Source organism: Parus major, chromosome 3 (assembly GCF_001522545.3).
Source record: "Parus major isolate Abel chromosome 3, Parus_major1.1, whole genome shotgun sequence".
Lineage (NCBI taxonomy): Eukaryota > Metazoa > Chordata > Aves > Passeriformes > Paridae > Parus > Parus major.
This window is the reverse complement of record NC_031770.1, coordinates 511,847-523,776: the sequence shown is the minus strand read 5'-3', so window position 1 is coordinate 523,776 and position 11,930 is coordinate 511,847. Positions and strand designations below refer to the sequence as shown.

At 49.7% G+C, this 11,930-nt stretch overlaps 1 protein-coding gene across 1 annotated transcript in view; it reads left to right on the top strand.

Moving 5' to 3' along the window:
* The window catches only part of RALGAPA2 (Ral GTPase activating protein catalytic subunit alpha 2), a 97,325-nt gene that overhangs the window by 55,365 nt on the left and 30,030 nt on the right, over window positions 1-11,930 (top strand). The window contains exons 35-36 of the mRNA XM_033513270.1: window positions 2,445-2,603; window positions 6,363-6,490. Of these exons, the coding sequence (XP_033369161.1) occupies window positions 2,445-2,603; window positions 6,363-6,490 (287 nt within the window). The remainder of the gene's footprint in view (window positions 1-2,444; window positions 2,604-6,362; window positions 6,491-11,930) is intronic.

Sequence of the window (11,930 nt, the reverse complement as noted above, 5' to 3'; positions counted from 1 at the left end):
TGGGGCTGGAGCTCTGGAGCAGCACAGTGGGGCTGGAGCTCTGGGGCTGGAGCTCTGGAGCAGCACAGTGGGGCTGGCTCAGGCCTGGGGCAGTGTCCCAGCCCCGTTAGCCAAGCCCCAGGTCCCGTGGGGTGAGGAGGACACGCTGCAGTGCACGGCTGCCTTCCCACAGCCATCGCCCCAGACCGCTGTCAGGGCTTGCTCTCCAAACCAATCTGATTTCCTGGCTGCTGAGGCATTTTTTAATGTAGCTTTTTTCTTTATTCCCCACACCCCTGAACTGGGAGGAGAGCACAGACTGGAGCTCTGGCTCCACACGCCTCGTCCGTGGGGCTTTGGACATTTCAGCACAACTTGCTGAAGTCCTCTGGGGCACTGAGTCTGCCCCACAGCTGCTGTTCTGAATAAAAAACACAGGGAAATAGCAGCTGGCTTATTGTCACTGATGAGATTATCCTAACGGCTTCTTATCAATGGAGTTATCTCTCAGTAACAAATATTTTTGATTAATGCCAATTTTTCCTTTGTAACGTTATGCCTCCTAAGTGTGCTGCTTAAGGATGTGTGGCTTCAAAACAAGGGCAGTAACTCAAGCTCTGAAACAAGTCTGGCACACGCTGGGGATTGTGGCAGGCTCGTGAGCACAGCAAGTGTTGGTTCAGCTGAGTGCCCTTCTTCACTGAATTTTGTTCCGAAGGGTGCAAGATCAATACAGAGCGTTCGATTATCATCAGAACAGTTCCTTGGGATTGTAACAAGGGTCCCTGGAGCAGTGTTTGGGCATATTTTGATGAGTGTTTCTGCAGCAGCATGTGCTGTTTCTCACCCCAGGAGCCACAGGAGGCATGGCAGCACAGAGCCTTTCCTTGAGGAGCTGGGCTGGGTTTGTCAATGGCGCTCTGCCTCGTGGAATTCCCTGTCCACGATGATTTCTTGGGCTTCCTGCAGCAGAGGCTGCCGGCTGCCACCACCCTGGGCTCTCTGTGCTGGACCAGAGCTGGCACTCCTGGGCTCTTCCCAATGCCTGGTGGGGCTTCCTGGGGCTGGGCTGGGCTGGTCCTGCCGTGGGACAGCCTGGCCAGGCACCCCCAGCATCCGGGACCTGCTGGGCACACAGCCTGCTCCTCACCAGATGGGCTTCAGGCTGTGTAAAACTAAACTTGACATCTCGCTTCTGATGCCTTTGGAGGTGGCCTGGCTGCACCTGGTCAGGGTTTTGTCCTGCATCTTCTGTCTTGTTTAAAATAAACTGAGAATCTCAGTCCTTCTGAGATCTCAGCTTTACTTCACTCTGCTGGAACATGAGCTGTAAGCCAAGTTCACAGCTGTAACTTTATTTTTCACAAGGTGTTGGTTTTGCCACATTTCTCGTGACTGAGGGGTCCAGTTTACCACCAGTATGTAGGAGTGAAAGTTTTTCCTGGTTCTGAATAGGGAAGATTCATCAGCACAGTGTGGGCTGATCCAAAGCGCGTTGGGGTTAGTTGTTATTTACCAGTGAAAATCACCACCTTCTTCTCCCCTTTTTCTCTCCCCCCACACAGAGTGAAGTAGCAGAGCTTCATTTTGGCTTCTTTGTTCGGTCTATTGTGCACATTGTTCCAGGGGTAGCACCAAATTGGAGGGTGGGGGGTGTCTTTTAAGCTTTAAGTGGGACTTAAATTCTCTTTATGCTCGGAGCTGGCATTCTGCGTGTGGATTACATTTTAACTTTAAAGCTTACAGTTGAAACCATTGTGTGAGGCTTGTACGTGATTGCCAAATAGTTTTTGCCATCTGTTAGATCACCTCCAGCTCCTCCAGCAGCAGAGCAAACACACACACACACACACACAGGCTCTGGGATGCTTTCTGTGTGCTCCTGTTTAAATTTTATCTGTATTTCATGCAGCTCTGCTCCAAAGGGGAAGAAGGTGTAACTGCCACAGTATCTCCCATTCTAGTGTACTTCCCACTGCCCAGATATTTTGCTGACGTTTCAGGCAGGAGCCCCCTCCAGACACAGTCAGAGAGGAGATGTTTGTGGATAATAAATTCAGTTATAGTGGCTCACGACAGGCACTTTCTCGACGTTCTGAGTCAAGGCATTTCATATTTCTGTGGCAGCTGCCTGATTTTAGCTGGAATACGATGCTCCCCTGGTTAATGCTTTGTTCCAGTAATTCAGTTTTCCATCTTAAATCACTGTAGGTAATGTACATTTACATATCGTGCTAATGGCTAGTTTGATAATGACTTAATTAAGCCATCAGACAACAATGAGTTCTAAATGAAGCAAATTATTGAGCTGATGCTTTCATGAGCAACTGGAGAAAAACAATATTTTAACTTTTCTGTAATGAAATATTGCTGCTATCGAGCATTGTAATTGAATTTGGGAGCCGTGACCCCTCGCGCGGCGCGGTTATCGCTGGGATTAATAAAGAGCCAATTTGCCCTTGCAGCTCCGTCACTTGGGAAACGACGAGGTTCACATCGTGTGGTCCGAGCACACCCGCAACTACCGCAGGGGCATCATCCCCACCGACTTCGGGGACGTGCTCATCGTCATCTACCCCATGAAGAACCACATGTTCTTCATCGAGATCATGAAGAAACCCGAGGTGGGTCCTGCCTGCTCTCTGGTGCTCTAAGCGAGGCCCAGCGGTTCAGTTTTTGGGGCTTGTTTTTTTCCCCAGGGAGATGGAAATCAGTCTGTCCATCTTGGCTGGACAATGAGCTGAGCCGTGAGTTCACTCTGAATCTGGAGTTACTGGTGGTGATCAGAGTGGCTGCTCATTCATTTGTAGCCATCCTTGGCGCTGAGAGGAGCACCTGAGAATTCCCAGCCCGCAGAATTACAGGGCAAAGAGCAGCATTTGAAACCTTGTGAATTTACTCTGAGGCAGTGTGAGCAGAGCACTCGTGATCTGAGCTCCTCGGTGGTGCTGGGTCACTGCTGTGCTCATGGCACCCAGCAGAGCCCCACGTGGGACTGCCACCATCACCTGCCTGCTGGGGTGATGCAGGCATTGCACATCCTGTCATCAAACAAACCATGGGAGCCTCACACTCGAGACGTTTTTTGGAAAAAAAACACTTTTTTTTGCAAAGTGTCAGAGGTGTGTGGATGTACATCTGTGCTTGTGTGTGAAAAAGCCGCTTCACTAAAGGCTTGTCTGGTACATTCTGGATGCAAAAATATGCATAAAATATACTTTGTGAAAGCGATCAGTGTGATAAACACCTTTTGCCTTATGTGAGGGACACTGTTTGCCCAAGGGAGTAGCCAGCTGTGGTAAATGCCTCCGTCATACCCCACACTGACCAGCTGTGGACACTTTCTGAGTTGTGAATGACGGAGCTGTTGGATATTGACACCCAGTGCTTTGGCAGTTGACGTTTCAAACTTGAAGATTTCCTGATAGTGGGTTGTTGGGGGTTTTTTTTTGGGGCTTGGTGTTGAGCTGTGCGGTTCAGCGTTCGCACATTTTGGCTTTCAATGTTCCATCAGGGAAATGAGAATTCAGCGCTAGGAACACGCTTGAGACTTCTCTGGAGCGACGGAGAAAAGCTGTGTCATCTTACATATTAGTCAAAACCCCCCAACGGGCAGCCAGAATAAGAGCTAACTGGAAATTTAGTGTTATCCCTACATTTAAAGTACAAACCATTACAATGTAATAAAATTAATCCAGACATTTCCAGGGCAAGTGTGGCTGACCTTTTGTTCACCAGCTACTGACCCCAGGGTGAATGAACGAGCCTTGCAGAGAGAAATGTCTGTTGTTTGGCTTCAGTCCCTGGCATTTAAATTGCATTCCCTAATCGAATGAAAAGGCTGTCCTCTCTATCAGGTTACAGAATCCATGGCAACATTTGGCCTTTTATATCCATAATGTTAGCCTTTTTGTTTGCAGCCAAGTAGAGACACCTGGAGCAATGTTAACATTAACCGCTTTAGCATTAATAGCTTCATTATAGAAGAATTTCTGATCAGATAGCTGTTACTTTTGTTATGTTGCTTCAGCTTGTATTGTTTTCATTTTTGATCTCCCTGCTTGGCAACCGGGCAATGATTTGCAAATTTTTTTTGTCTTGATTAATTAAGCAATATAATTATCAGGAACCGTGCTGCAGTCTTTGCCCGACAAAGCTTGGGAGGGAAGACAATAGTAAGTCTGTTAGTGTGAATGCATTCCACGCGTCACAGATGCACGAGGATATGGGGAACAATGAGAGGAAAAGCTGCCTGCGAGAGGGGACAAAGCATGCCAGGCAGGCTCCGCACTGCACATACCGCCAGGGACATGCTGCGGCTTCCCTGGGACACAGATGCCTCGTTAGATTGCAGCTCGTCATCAGAGATTAATTCTCAGCCATTTGGTACAATAATTTACCCATTCCCCACTCTTTTAACTAGTGCTGCTCGCTGTAGAGGGGCAGTCTTTGTGCTCGCAAGGTTTATTTAACCTTGCCTACTTTTACTGCGAGCAGCAGAAATAATGATTTTGCTGTCGGAAATTGGAACCAAGCAGGTGTTTGCAGCGGGCCGAATATTAATTTTTGCTTCACGGATAACTTGCAGTGACATTTGGAGTGCTCACAGAAGGGGACCTTTCCCTCTGTGGCTTTTTTTTAATTGATTCCTGTCAGAGCAGGCTGTTTGTTTGTGGTGGCTGCCGAAGCCCTGCTCTCCCGGGCTGGGTGATGGGTGATGGGGATGGGGCTGCCCTGGCCGGGTGCAGCTCCCCTGGCTGGATGGGGAGTGAGCCATTCCCAGCTCTGTGCTCGGATGGCTCCACAGCCCCCGCTGCTGCTGCTGCTGCTCTTCCTGGCTGGGACACACGTGGGTTACATCTGTGAATCCTCTGGTGACACAGCCTGCCCTGCTCCCAGCTCCTGCAGGGTGTGAAACCCTGACTGCAAGTGCTGTAAGCAAAACCCACTTGTCCAAGAAGGGCAATTTCCCTGCCCCAGCAGCATCTGCTGATCTGACTTTACATTTCTGGTATTTGTGTGGTGCTCTCACTTTAGGACACACTTAGCCTCCTCATCTGTACTTTTACATCATTTTCTCTTGCCATCAATGCTTCTAGACAGTGCATGGGATGAAAATTTCACTTGAAAACATTACTGCCTAAAGAGGCAAAAACTTGATGCTCCATAACGTTATCATTTTGGTGGCAGAGATTTTCCTCTGTCCCCTTCCCTTCCAACTTCCCTTCCTGGATAGTGATGCCAGCAGTAAATAAACAAACTGAAAAGAAGGCAAAACTGCCATGGAAACATTTTACACTTTTCTGGGTTTTTTTGGGAGGGTGGGTAATTATTTTAAGTAAAGGAATGACAGAATAAGAGTGTGCAGAGACAGCTGTCATTTGCAGATGTTACATTAAACCCAAATTTCTTCTGTAATTCATTGCCACTTCTAATTAGAGGAATTCCCTAGATGCAAGGGATTTATATTATTCCCTTTGTCCATTTATTGAATGACTGTCACAGTCACCCACAAGCAGTTGGAGAAGAATAATAGAGGGTATTTATTTATGTGATAAGCCTCTGTACAGATGGAAAAAATCCATAGCTTAAATATTAATAATTGCTGCTGGCTTCTGTCTAGGGCTTCAGCTGGGGGGTTGGTTTCTTCATTTTGAGTCTGTGAGAGGGAAATGAATTTGAGTACTTGTAAGTACTGAAAGTTCTGTATTTAAACATCAATGTTTTCTGGGTCTGCAGCTCTGGATATGGTTTACTTTTAGGAAGTGTCTCTTGTACCTAGTGCAGTCTTTATCTGCAGAGCCTTAGGTCACCAGAGGACGTCACCCAGGGGTTTCCTGTGGAGGTGGCCCTGAAGGAGCAGCATTTGGGCACCTTGACCTGCTGGGCTGGGCCCTTTGTGCCTGTCCCAGCCCTGCTCTCTGCCATCCCCTTTGCCTCCTTATCCTGGACCAGCTCAAGGCTTTTTTCTGTCCTGTGAAGTCCACGGAAGGAGTTTATAGAGGATTATCTGAAGTAAATACGTCTTTGCAAAACCTCCTGCCAATGTTGGAGTCAGGCAGTGAATCAGGGTCTCCTGTTGGGATCCCAGATGGGAAGCAGCTCTTAATACCCCCTGCCAAAGGCATATTGATTGCAGATTGAGAGATGGGCTCAGTTTTTACGTGTACCAAGCTCGTGCTTAGCCAGCAGAATGTTCTGAGACGTGTGTGTGTGTCCGTGTAGCGTGCTGAGGGCAGTCATGGGCGCTTTCATCGCTCACCAGCGTGGGGGATGAATGTCTCAGTGTGGGAAACAATGTGGTCACGCTCTTTGGTGGCAAAATGCTGTACCAGTCTCCTGCCGTGGTTCTGAAGCCTGCTTTTCTGTTTTGGGGTGCCCAGGTGCCGTTTTTCGGTCCCCTCTTCGACGGCGCCATCGTGACCGCGAAGCTGCTGCCCAGCCTGGTCTGTGCCACGTGCATCAACGCCAGCAGAGCCGTCAAGTCCCTCATCCCGCTCTACCAGAGCTTGTATCCTTTCTCCACCCTTGCTAGGGCCCTCCCTTGGAGCATCGTCCTGCAGAGAGGTAGGCTGCCATGGAAACCCTTCCTGTTCGATTGCACTGGCAAAGCTCGGGGCTTTCTTCGCGTCCAGCTCGGTGTTTTTGGTGGTTCTGTCCATGTTGGTCCGTGTGGTGCGGTCCCAGCCGCCGTCCAGGGTTTTCCAGAGGGAATGGAAATGTCCCAGGAGTCTCCCTCCAGCAGCTTCCATCTCCCTGCTGCTGGGCTGGGGCTCAGCACTGCTGCTTTGGTCTGTGAGAGGTGCTAACTCCTGTCAGTGTGAAAGCAAGCTGCAAGTTGTGGGCTGTGCCTGTCAGGCTGGCAGCCAGAGCTCAGCCGTGCTCTTACCCTACCCAATTAACTTCACTCGGACTCATTACATTAATAAGACAGATGGGATTTGTCCCCAGATACAGATGTTGCAGGTCCCAAATTGCAGTTTTGCTCCAGCCACGCCTGTGTTTGGGCATTTTGAGAAGCTGTTTTCCAGCAGTGGCTGGAAGGTGGCTGGAGGATGTGCTTCTCTGGGACAGGAGTTGTGGCTCCGTGCTGGGGTCTTCTCACAATGCCATGGTGCATTCCATAGCTTCTGCTGCTAACCTCATCACCTGCCCCAGGACAAACACTAAAAAGTGTTTGATTCCAGTGTGTTTCTAATCGTGTGACTTGGAGAAAGAGGCTGTGAAATGTTTTGATCTTTGAAAGAGCACTGAGGAATTCGTTTGAGATGCACATTTTTAAAACAGGATATCCTCGAGGTACTCATTAGGGGTTTTTTAAAGGCTAAATTTTATCCAGTGTACTTTGCAAAAGTCCTCAGAAATTAAAACTAGTATTGAGGTTAAATAGATTTGTGTTAATAACTAATTGTTTACTCATTGTAATGGCAGTGGTTGTGCAAACTGTGGTAATGCCTGACAGGTGAGTCAAGGCTTGTTATGTTTTCTTCTGTTTCTTGAGAGGAATCTAACAAATTCCTGGAACAGAATTCAGCTTGGTCTGTTTCTCAGTGTTGCATACTGCAGTAACAGTGCAGTGAAATGGCCTGAGAAGCAGCAGTTGGACGAAGGGAGCTGTCACAGCCCCTCACTCCTCCCGTGTTTTGGCCTTGAGCATTCTGTGTGTGAGCAGCGCTCCCCTGCTGTCCCAGGGGTGTCCCTGAGGGTCCCAGGGGTGTCCCAGGGGTGTCCCTGAGGGTCCCAGGGTGCAGAGCTGCACAGACACCGCAGCACAGGGCTCTGCTCCGTGCAGCTCAGAGCTCATCTGGCCCCACATTCTCGTCCGCCTTTTTCTGCGTCTGCTTTTGCACCAGTGCTGTCCGTAGTGAAGCCACTGCCACTTGTCTGTCTGATAAATGAAGGTGGACTGAGAAACCCCTGAGGTGGGACAAAGGGGATGTGGTGGGCAGATGCCATCGGGGCGATGCTGGAGCGGGGCAGAAAGCGATCAGTAATTCATTCATGGACAGTGCAGACTGTGGCACACTGACGCCAGCGGTTGCAGTGAGAGTGTGTGGGTGTGTGAAGGTGATGCTTGGGCCTGTCCAGGGCAGATCCCAGGGTCTGTGACACTCACCCTGTCACAGGGTCTGTGACCCCCCGGGTCTGGGGTTTGCTGTGCCAGCTGCTGCGAGCAGGACTGGAGCCAAGCAGACCCAGCAGTGCAAGTGAAGTAAATGAAAGTGCCTTGATCGGACCAGAGGTGGAAATAGCTCAAAAAATGGCAGTGGGAGGGAGAAACAGAAGGCAGTGTTCCTGGCAAAGTGAGGGATGATGTTTGGTGCACACCAGTCTTACCTGTGGTTGGGATGAGAGCTTCTCTTTGACACATGGGTCATGTTAAAGGGTACCATCCCTAAGGGGGTCGGTAGCTGAAGAGGTTTGGGTCAAACACTCCCTCTGGTGCCGGTGGTTCCGTGGGGAGCAGTGCTGGAGCACTGGCAGGCTGTGAAGGACCTGCAGGGACACTCACCCTGCTCTGCCCTGCCCTGTGTGCTGCTGGGGAGCCGGGCAGCGTCCTGCCAGCACTGACAGCTGAAGTCACTTGTTGGAAAGTCTGGAAACTCCGGCTACAGCTGCACTTGTCAGGGGCTGTAAGGGAAGTGTAATCAGCCACAGAGATTAATTTGCATCTCAATTAGGAAAGAGTCAGGAGGAAGCTGTAGGGTCTGTTGCTGGAAGGTTGTGGAAGAAATCCCATCAGGCACAAAAGGCTCCCGACTTGGTGCTCCAGCGAGCGGAGGACAATATCCGAGTCCGGTTTCCATGGGGACCGGGAGGCAGAGCCGCGGGAGCATCGCCTGCTCCTGATGACACACATTCCACTGCCGTGCCCAAAGACAGCTTGCTGCGGGAAATCTCGAAGGTAACTGCGGCACACCACATCAGACTGTTTGAATCTCCTTTTTTTACGTTTCCACAACACTTTTGGTTTTAAGGAATTCACTAGGGCGAGAGTTTTAATTAAAAAACAACTATTTTTAAACTTCAGTTTCGAGCCGTTCTGGCTCCAGGTTCTTTGTGTCCATGGAAGGGCAGGTGGTGGCAGTCTGCAGGAGCCAGCCCAGGGTGGTGCAAGCACAGCACAGCTGTCTCTGGAGCAGCACAGCTGTCTGTGCCACAGTGCTTCCATGGGCGGTGATGATTGTGCATCAGCTTGTTCCAAATTCCCCTTTTATTCCTCCTTGGTGCCACGGGGCACTGAGGCTGAGCGGCTGCAGCCCTGCTAACTGGGACTCCTGCCATCCTTGAGTAACTGCTGAGCATGAGGCAGTGTGCTCCAGCAGCCAGCAGCCTGCTTCTACAGGCACTATCTGACTTCAAATGTGACTGGGACTTACAGAAACCACGACTAATAAAGGTGACATAAATATTACAAGAACATAAAATAATATTTAAGCTTCCTACGGTTGTTGTATTGAAAGGAATACATTTATGCAGGTATTGAGCACATCCAAGCCTCCTTTGCATGTGCTGGGGAAAGGAAGGAACAACCTCTCTTGCAAATGAATTATTACACGTCATAACTAAGCACGGGTCTGTTCTGGTTCCAGCAATGCTGATTTTTACAAAAACTGTTGGGAGTGGGGCTGTAAAAGTGCATCTCTGTACACTCTTCTGGCTTGTGCACAACAAGCTGTGTGCTGGGAAGGATTTCTGAACACTTGTGTGATCTGGAGTGCCAGAGCAGAGCTCCTCTCTGGGAGCTGCTCTTGTCCGAGCACGGGGGAAAGCAGGGTTTGGATATTACAGGTCTGATTGATTGGCAGCTGCTCTCTAAGCTGACAGTTTCTGAGCTCAGGTGCTAGTCAACCTTCAGACATGAAAATGTAGCTAGTTTGGCAGGTGTCAGGCACTTTAGTTAGCTTGTAATTCAATCCCAGTCTCCAAAAAGACTTGGGGATTTGGGGATGTCTGAGCAAGAAGCTCCTCTTAGATTCCCTAGAGAAATGCAGTTCTCACTGCCCAGGTTATCTTTCCAAATGGAGCTGTTTCTTTTTTTCCTTGGATTGAATTGCCTTAATTTGAAATTTGTTTCAGTGTTATTTCTAGTATTTTACCACTTTGGGATTTTTTTTCCTCCACCATTGAAAATAACTCTCGTGCTCTCAGTCCTTCCTGACTGGGATGCTAACTGAATTTAAAGAGAAGTACAAAAGATCCCAATGTGTCAGAAATGTTACCTCAGCTTTGAGGAGCTCTTTGTAACCTGCCTTGCAGAGGGTGGAACCTGTCCCATGTGCCAGCACCACTGGACTTCTTCCCTGTGTTTTTCAGTCATTTCTGGTAGTCTTTAAATTATGTTCTTAGCAATTCAAGCTACTGCATGTGCTTCCTGTGAATGAGTAAGTGGGGAGCTGGTTCTTGCTGGGGTTTATTAACACACTGATTATAGAATGATCTCTGTGCACAATCTCACTTTTGGGATAAGTTGGTTTGCCCTTGTGGGCAGCAGAGGGGTCTGATCTGGCTGTGCCTGTCACCTCCTGCCCTGGTTTGCTGTGACATCGGGCACTGGGGCTGGCTGTCCATCGGAACAAGCACAAAGGAGCACGGCAGGGATGAGAACTCCGTACGTAATATCTGAGCACTGGATGTCACCATTTCCCAGCTCACAGTTTGCACTCCTTTTTGTGGGACTGAGGAAAACACAGCCCTTACGCTGGAGGAGTAATTTGATACATGAGTAACTCTCTCACTCTTTGCTCTGCTGTACTGGCAGTGCTGTGCCTGCTGACCTGTACCTCGGCAGGGTAAAGCCAAAACTCCATCTAAACACATAACAAAAAAGACATCCATAACTTTAATTCATTACATCTCATCCGGATATTGACACACTAATATATCCTAGATGTGTTAATATCTGGAACCAAGAAGATTAAGCAAAGAACATCAGCTTCAAATTCTGAATTAAATCCCTTTCTTGGCTTAAGCCAATTTCTGATTAACCTAATAGAGAGTGCCTGATCTGCTTACCTGCTTTATCTGTGAAAGAAAGGTATTTGCTACGATGGACTTGATTGTGTGAATGGCTGTCAGATGTTCCGGAGGCTCACGTGGTGTGGGACGTGTTTTGTGTCCCTCTCAGCGTGTGTTTTGTGGCACTGGCATTTGCAGCTCTGCTGTGGGTACGAGGCACTGTTTGATCCTGCCGGGAAAATGATATGGAAAGCCTGTTACTCCTTTCAGAGAGGGCTCACAGTTTGTCCCCTTTATTTCATCCCCAGAAGCGGTGCCCTCCAGCTCCACCGGTGCTGATAGAAACGGCTGTGAGATTCTAAAGCCCGTGTGAGCTGTGACAGTTTCTGTGACATGGCACCTGACAGGGTTCTGCTGGCTGGCCAGCCCTGGCTGCCACGAGTTCCTGTCTGTGGCCAGCGGCCGTGGGGAGCAGCAGGTCCCGCTGGCCGCCCTCGGCCAGGGCTGGCCGGAGCCGGGGGGCCGGGGCTCTGCCCTGCATCCCACACAGCCCCGATCGATGGCCGGGCTGTCTGTCTCCTGTGCCTTCCCTGCTCACAGCCAGAACCTTCTCCAGGCAGCGATCGATGCCTCTAATCTGCTGCAGCCTGGAATAAGTCATGCGAGGCAAAGCTTTTAGGTGGCATTACACGGGATTGTGGAGGCGGCTCCTCGGCTCTCATTCATAGAGCTCTTCATGGACTCGCGGAGAATCCACTGCGTCCCGCCGCTGCATGGCTAAAGACTAGAAAATGCTTCTGCAGGTCTCAGCCCCGCATGCTGCTGCGCTCTGCAGACACAATGGGCTCACATTTCCCTGTTTTCTGTTTCCTGCCCATCCCTGAGCCTGCTGCAGGCCCTCGTTACACACACAGCTTGTGCCTGCATCGCTGGCTGGCTGGGAGCAGCCAGGGAGGCTGCAGGGCAGCACTGCAGGGCAGCACTGCAGGGCA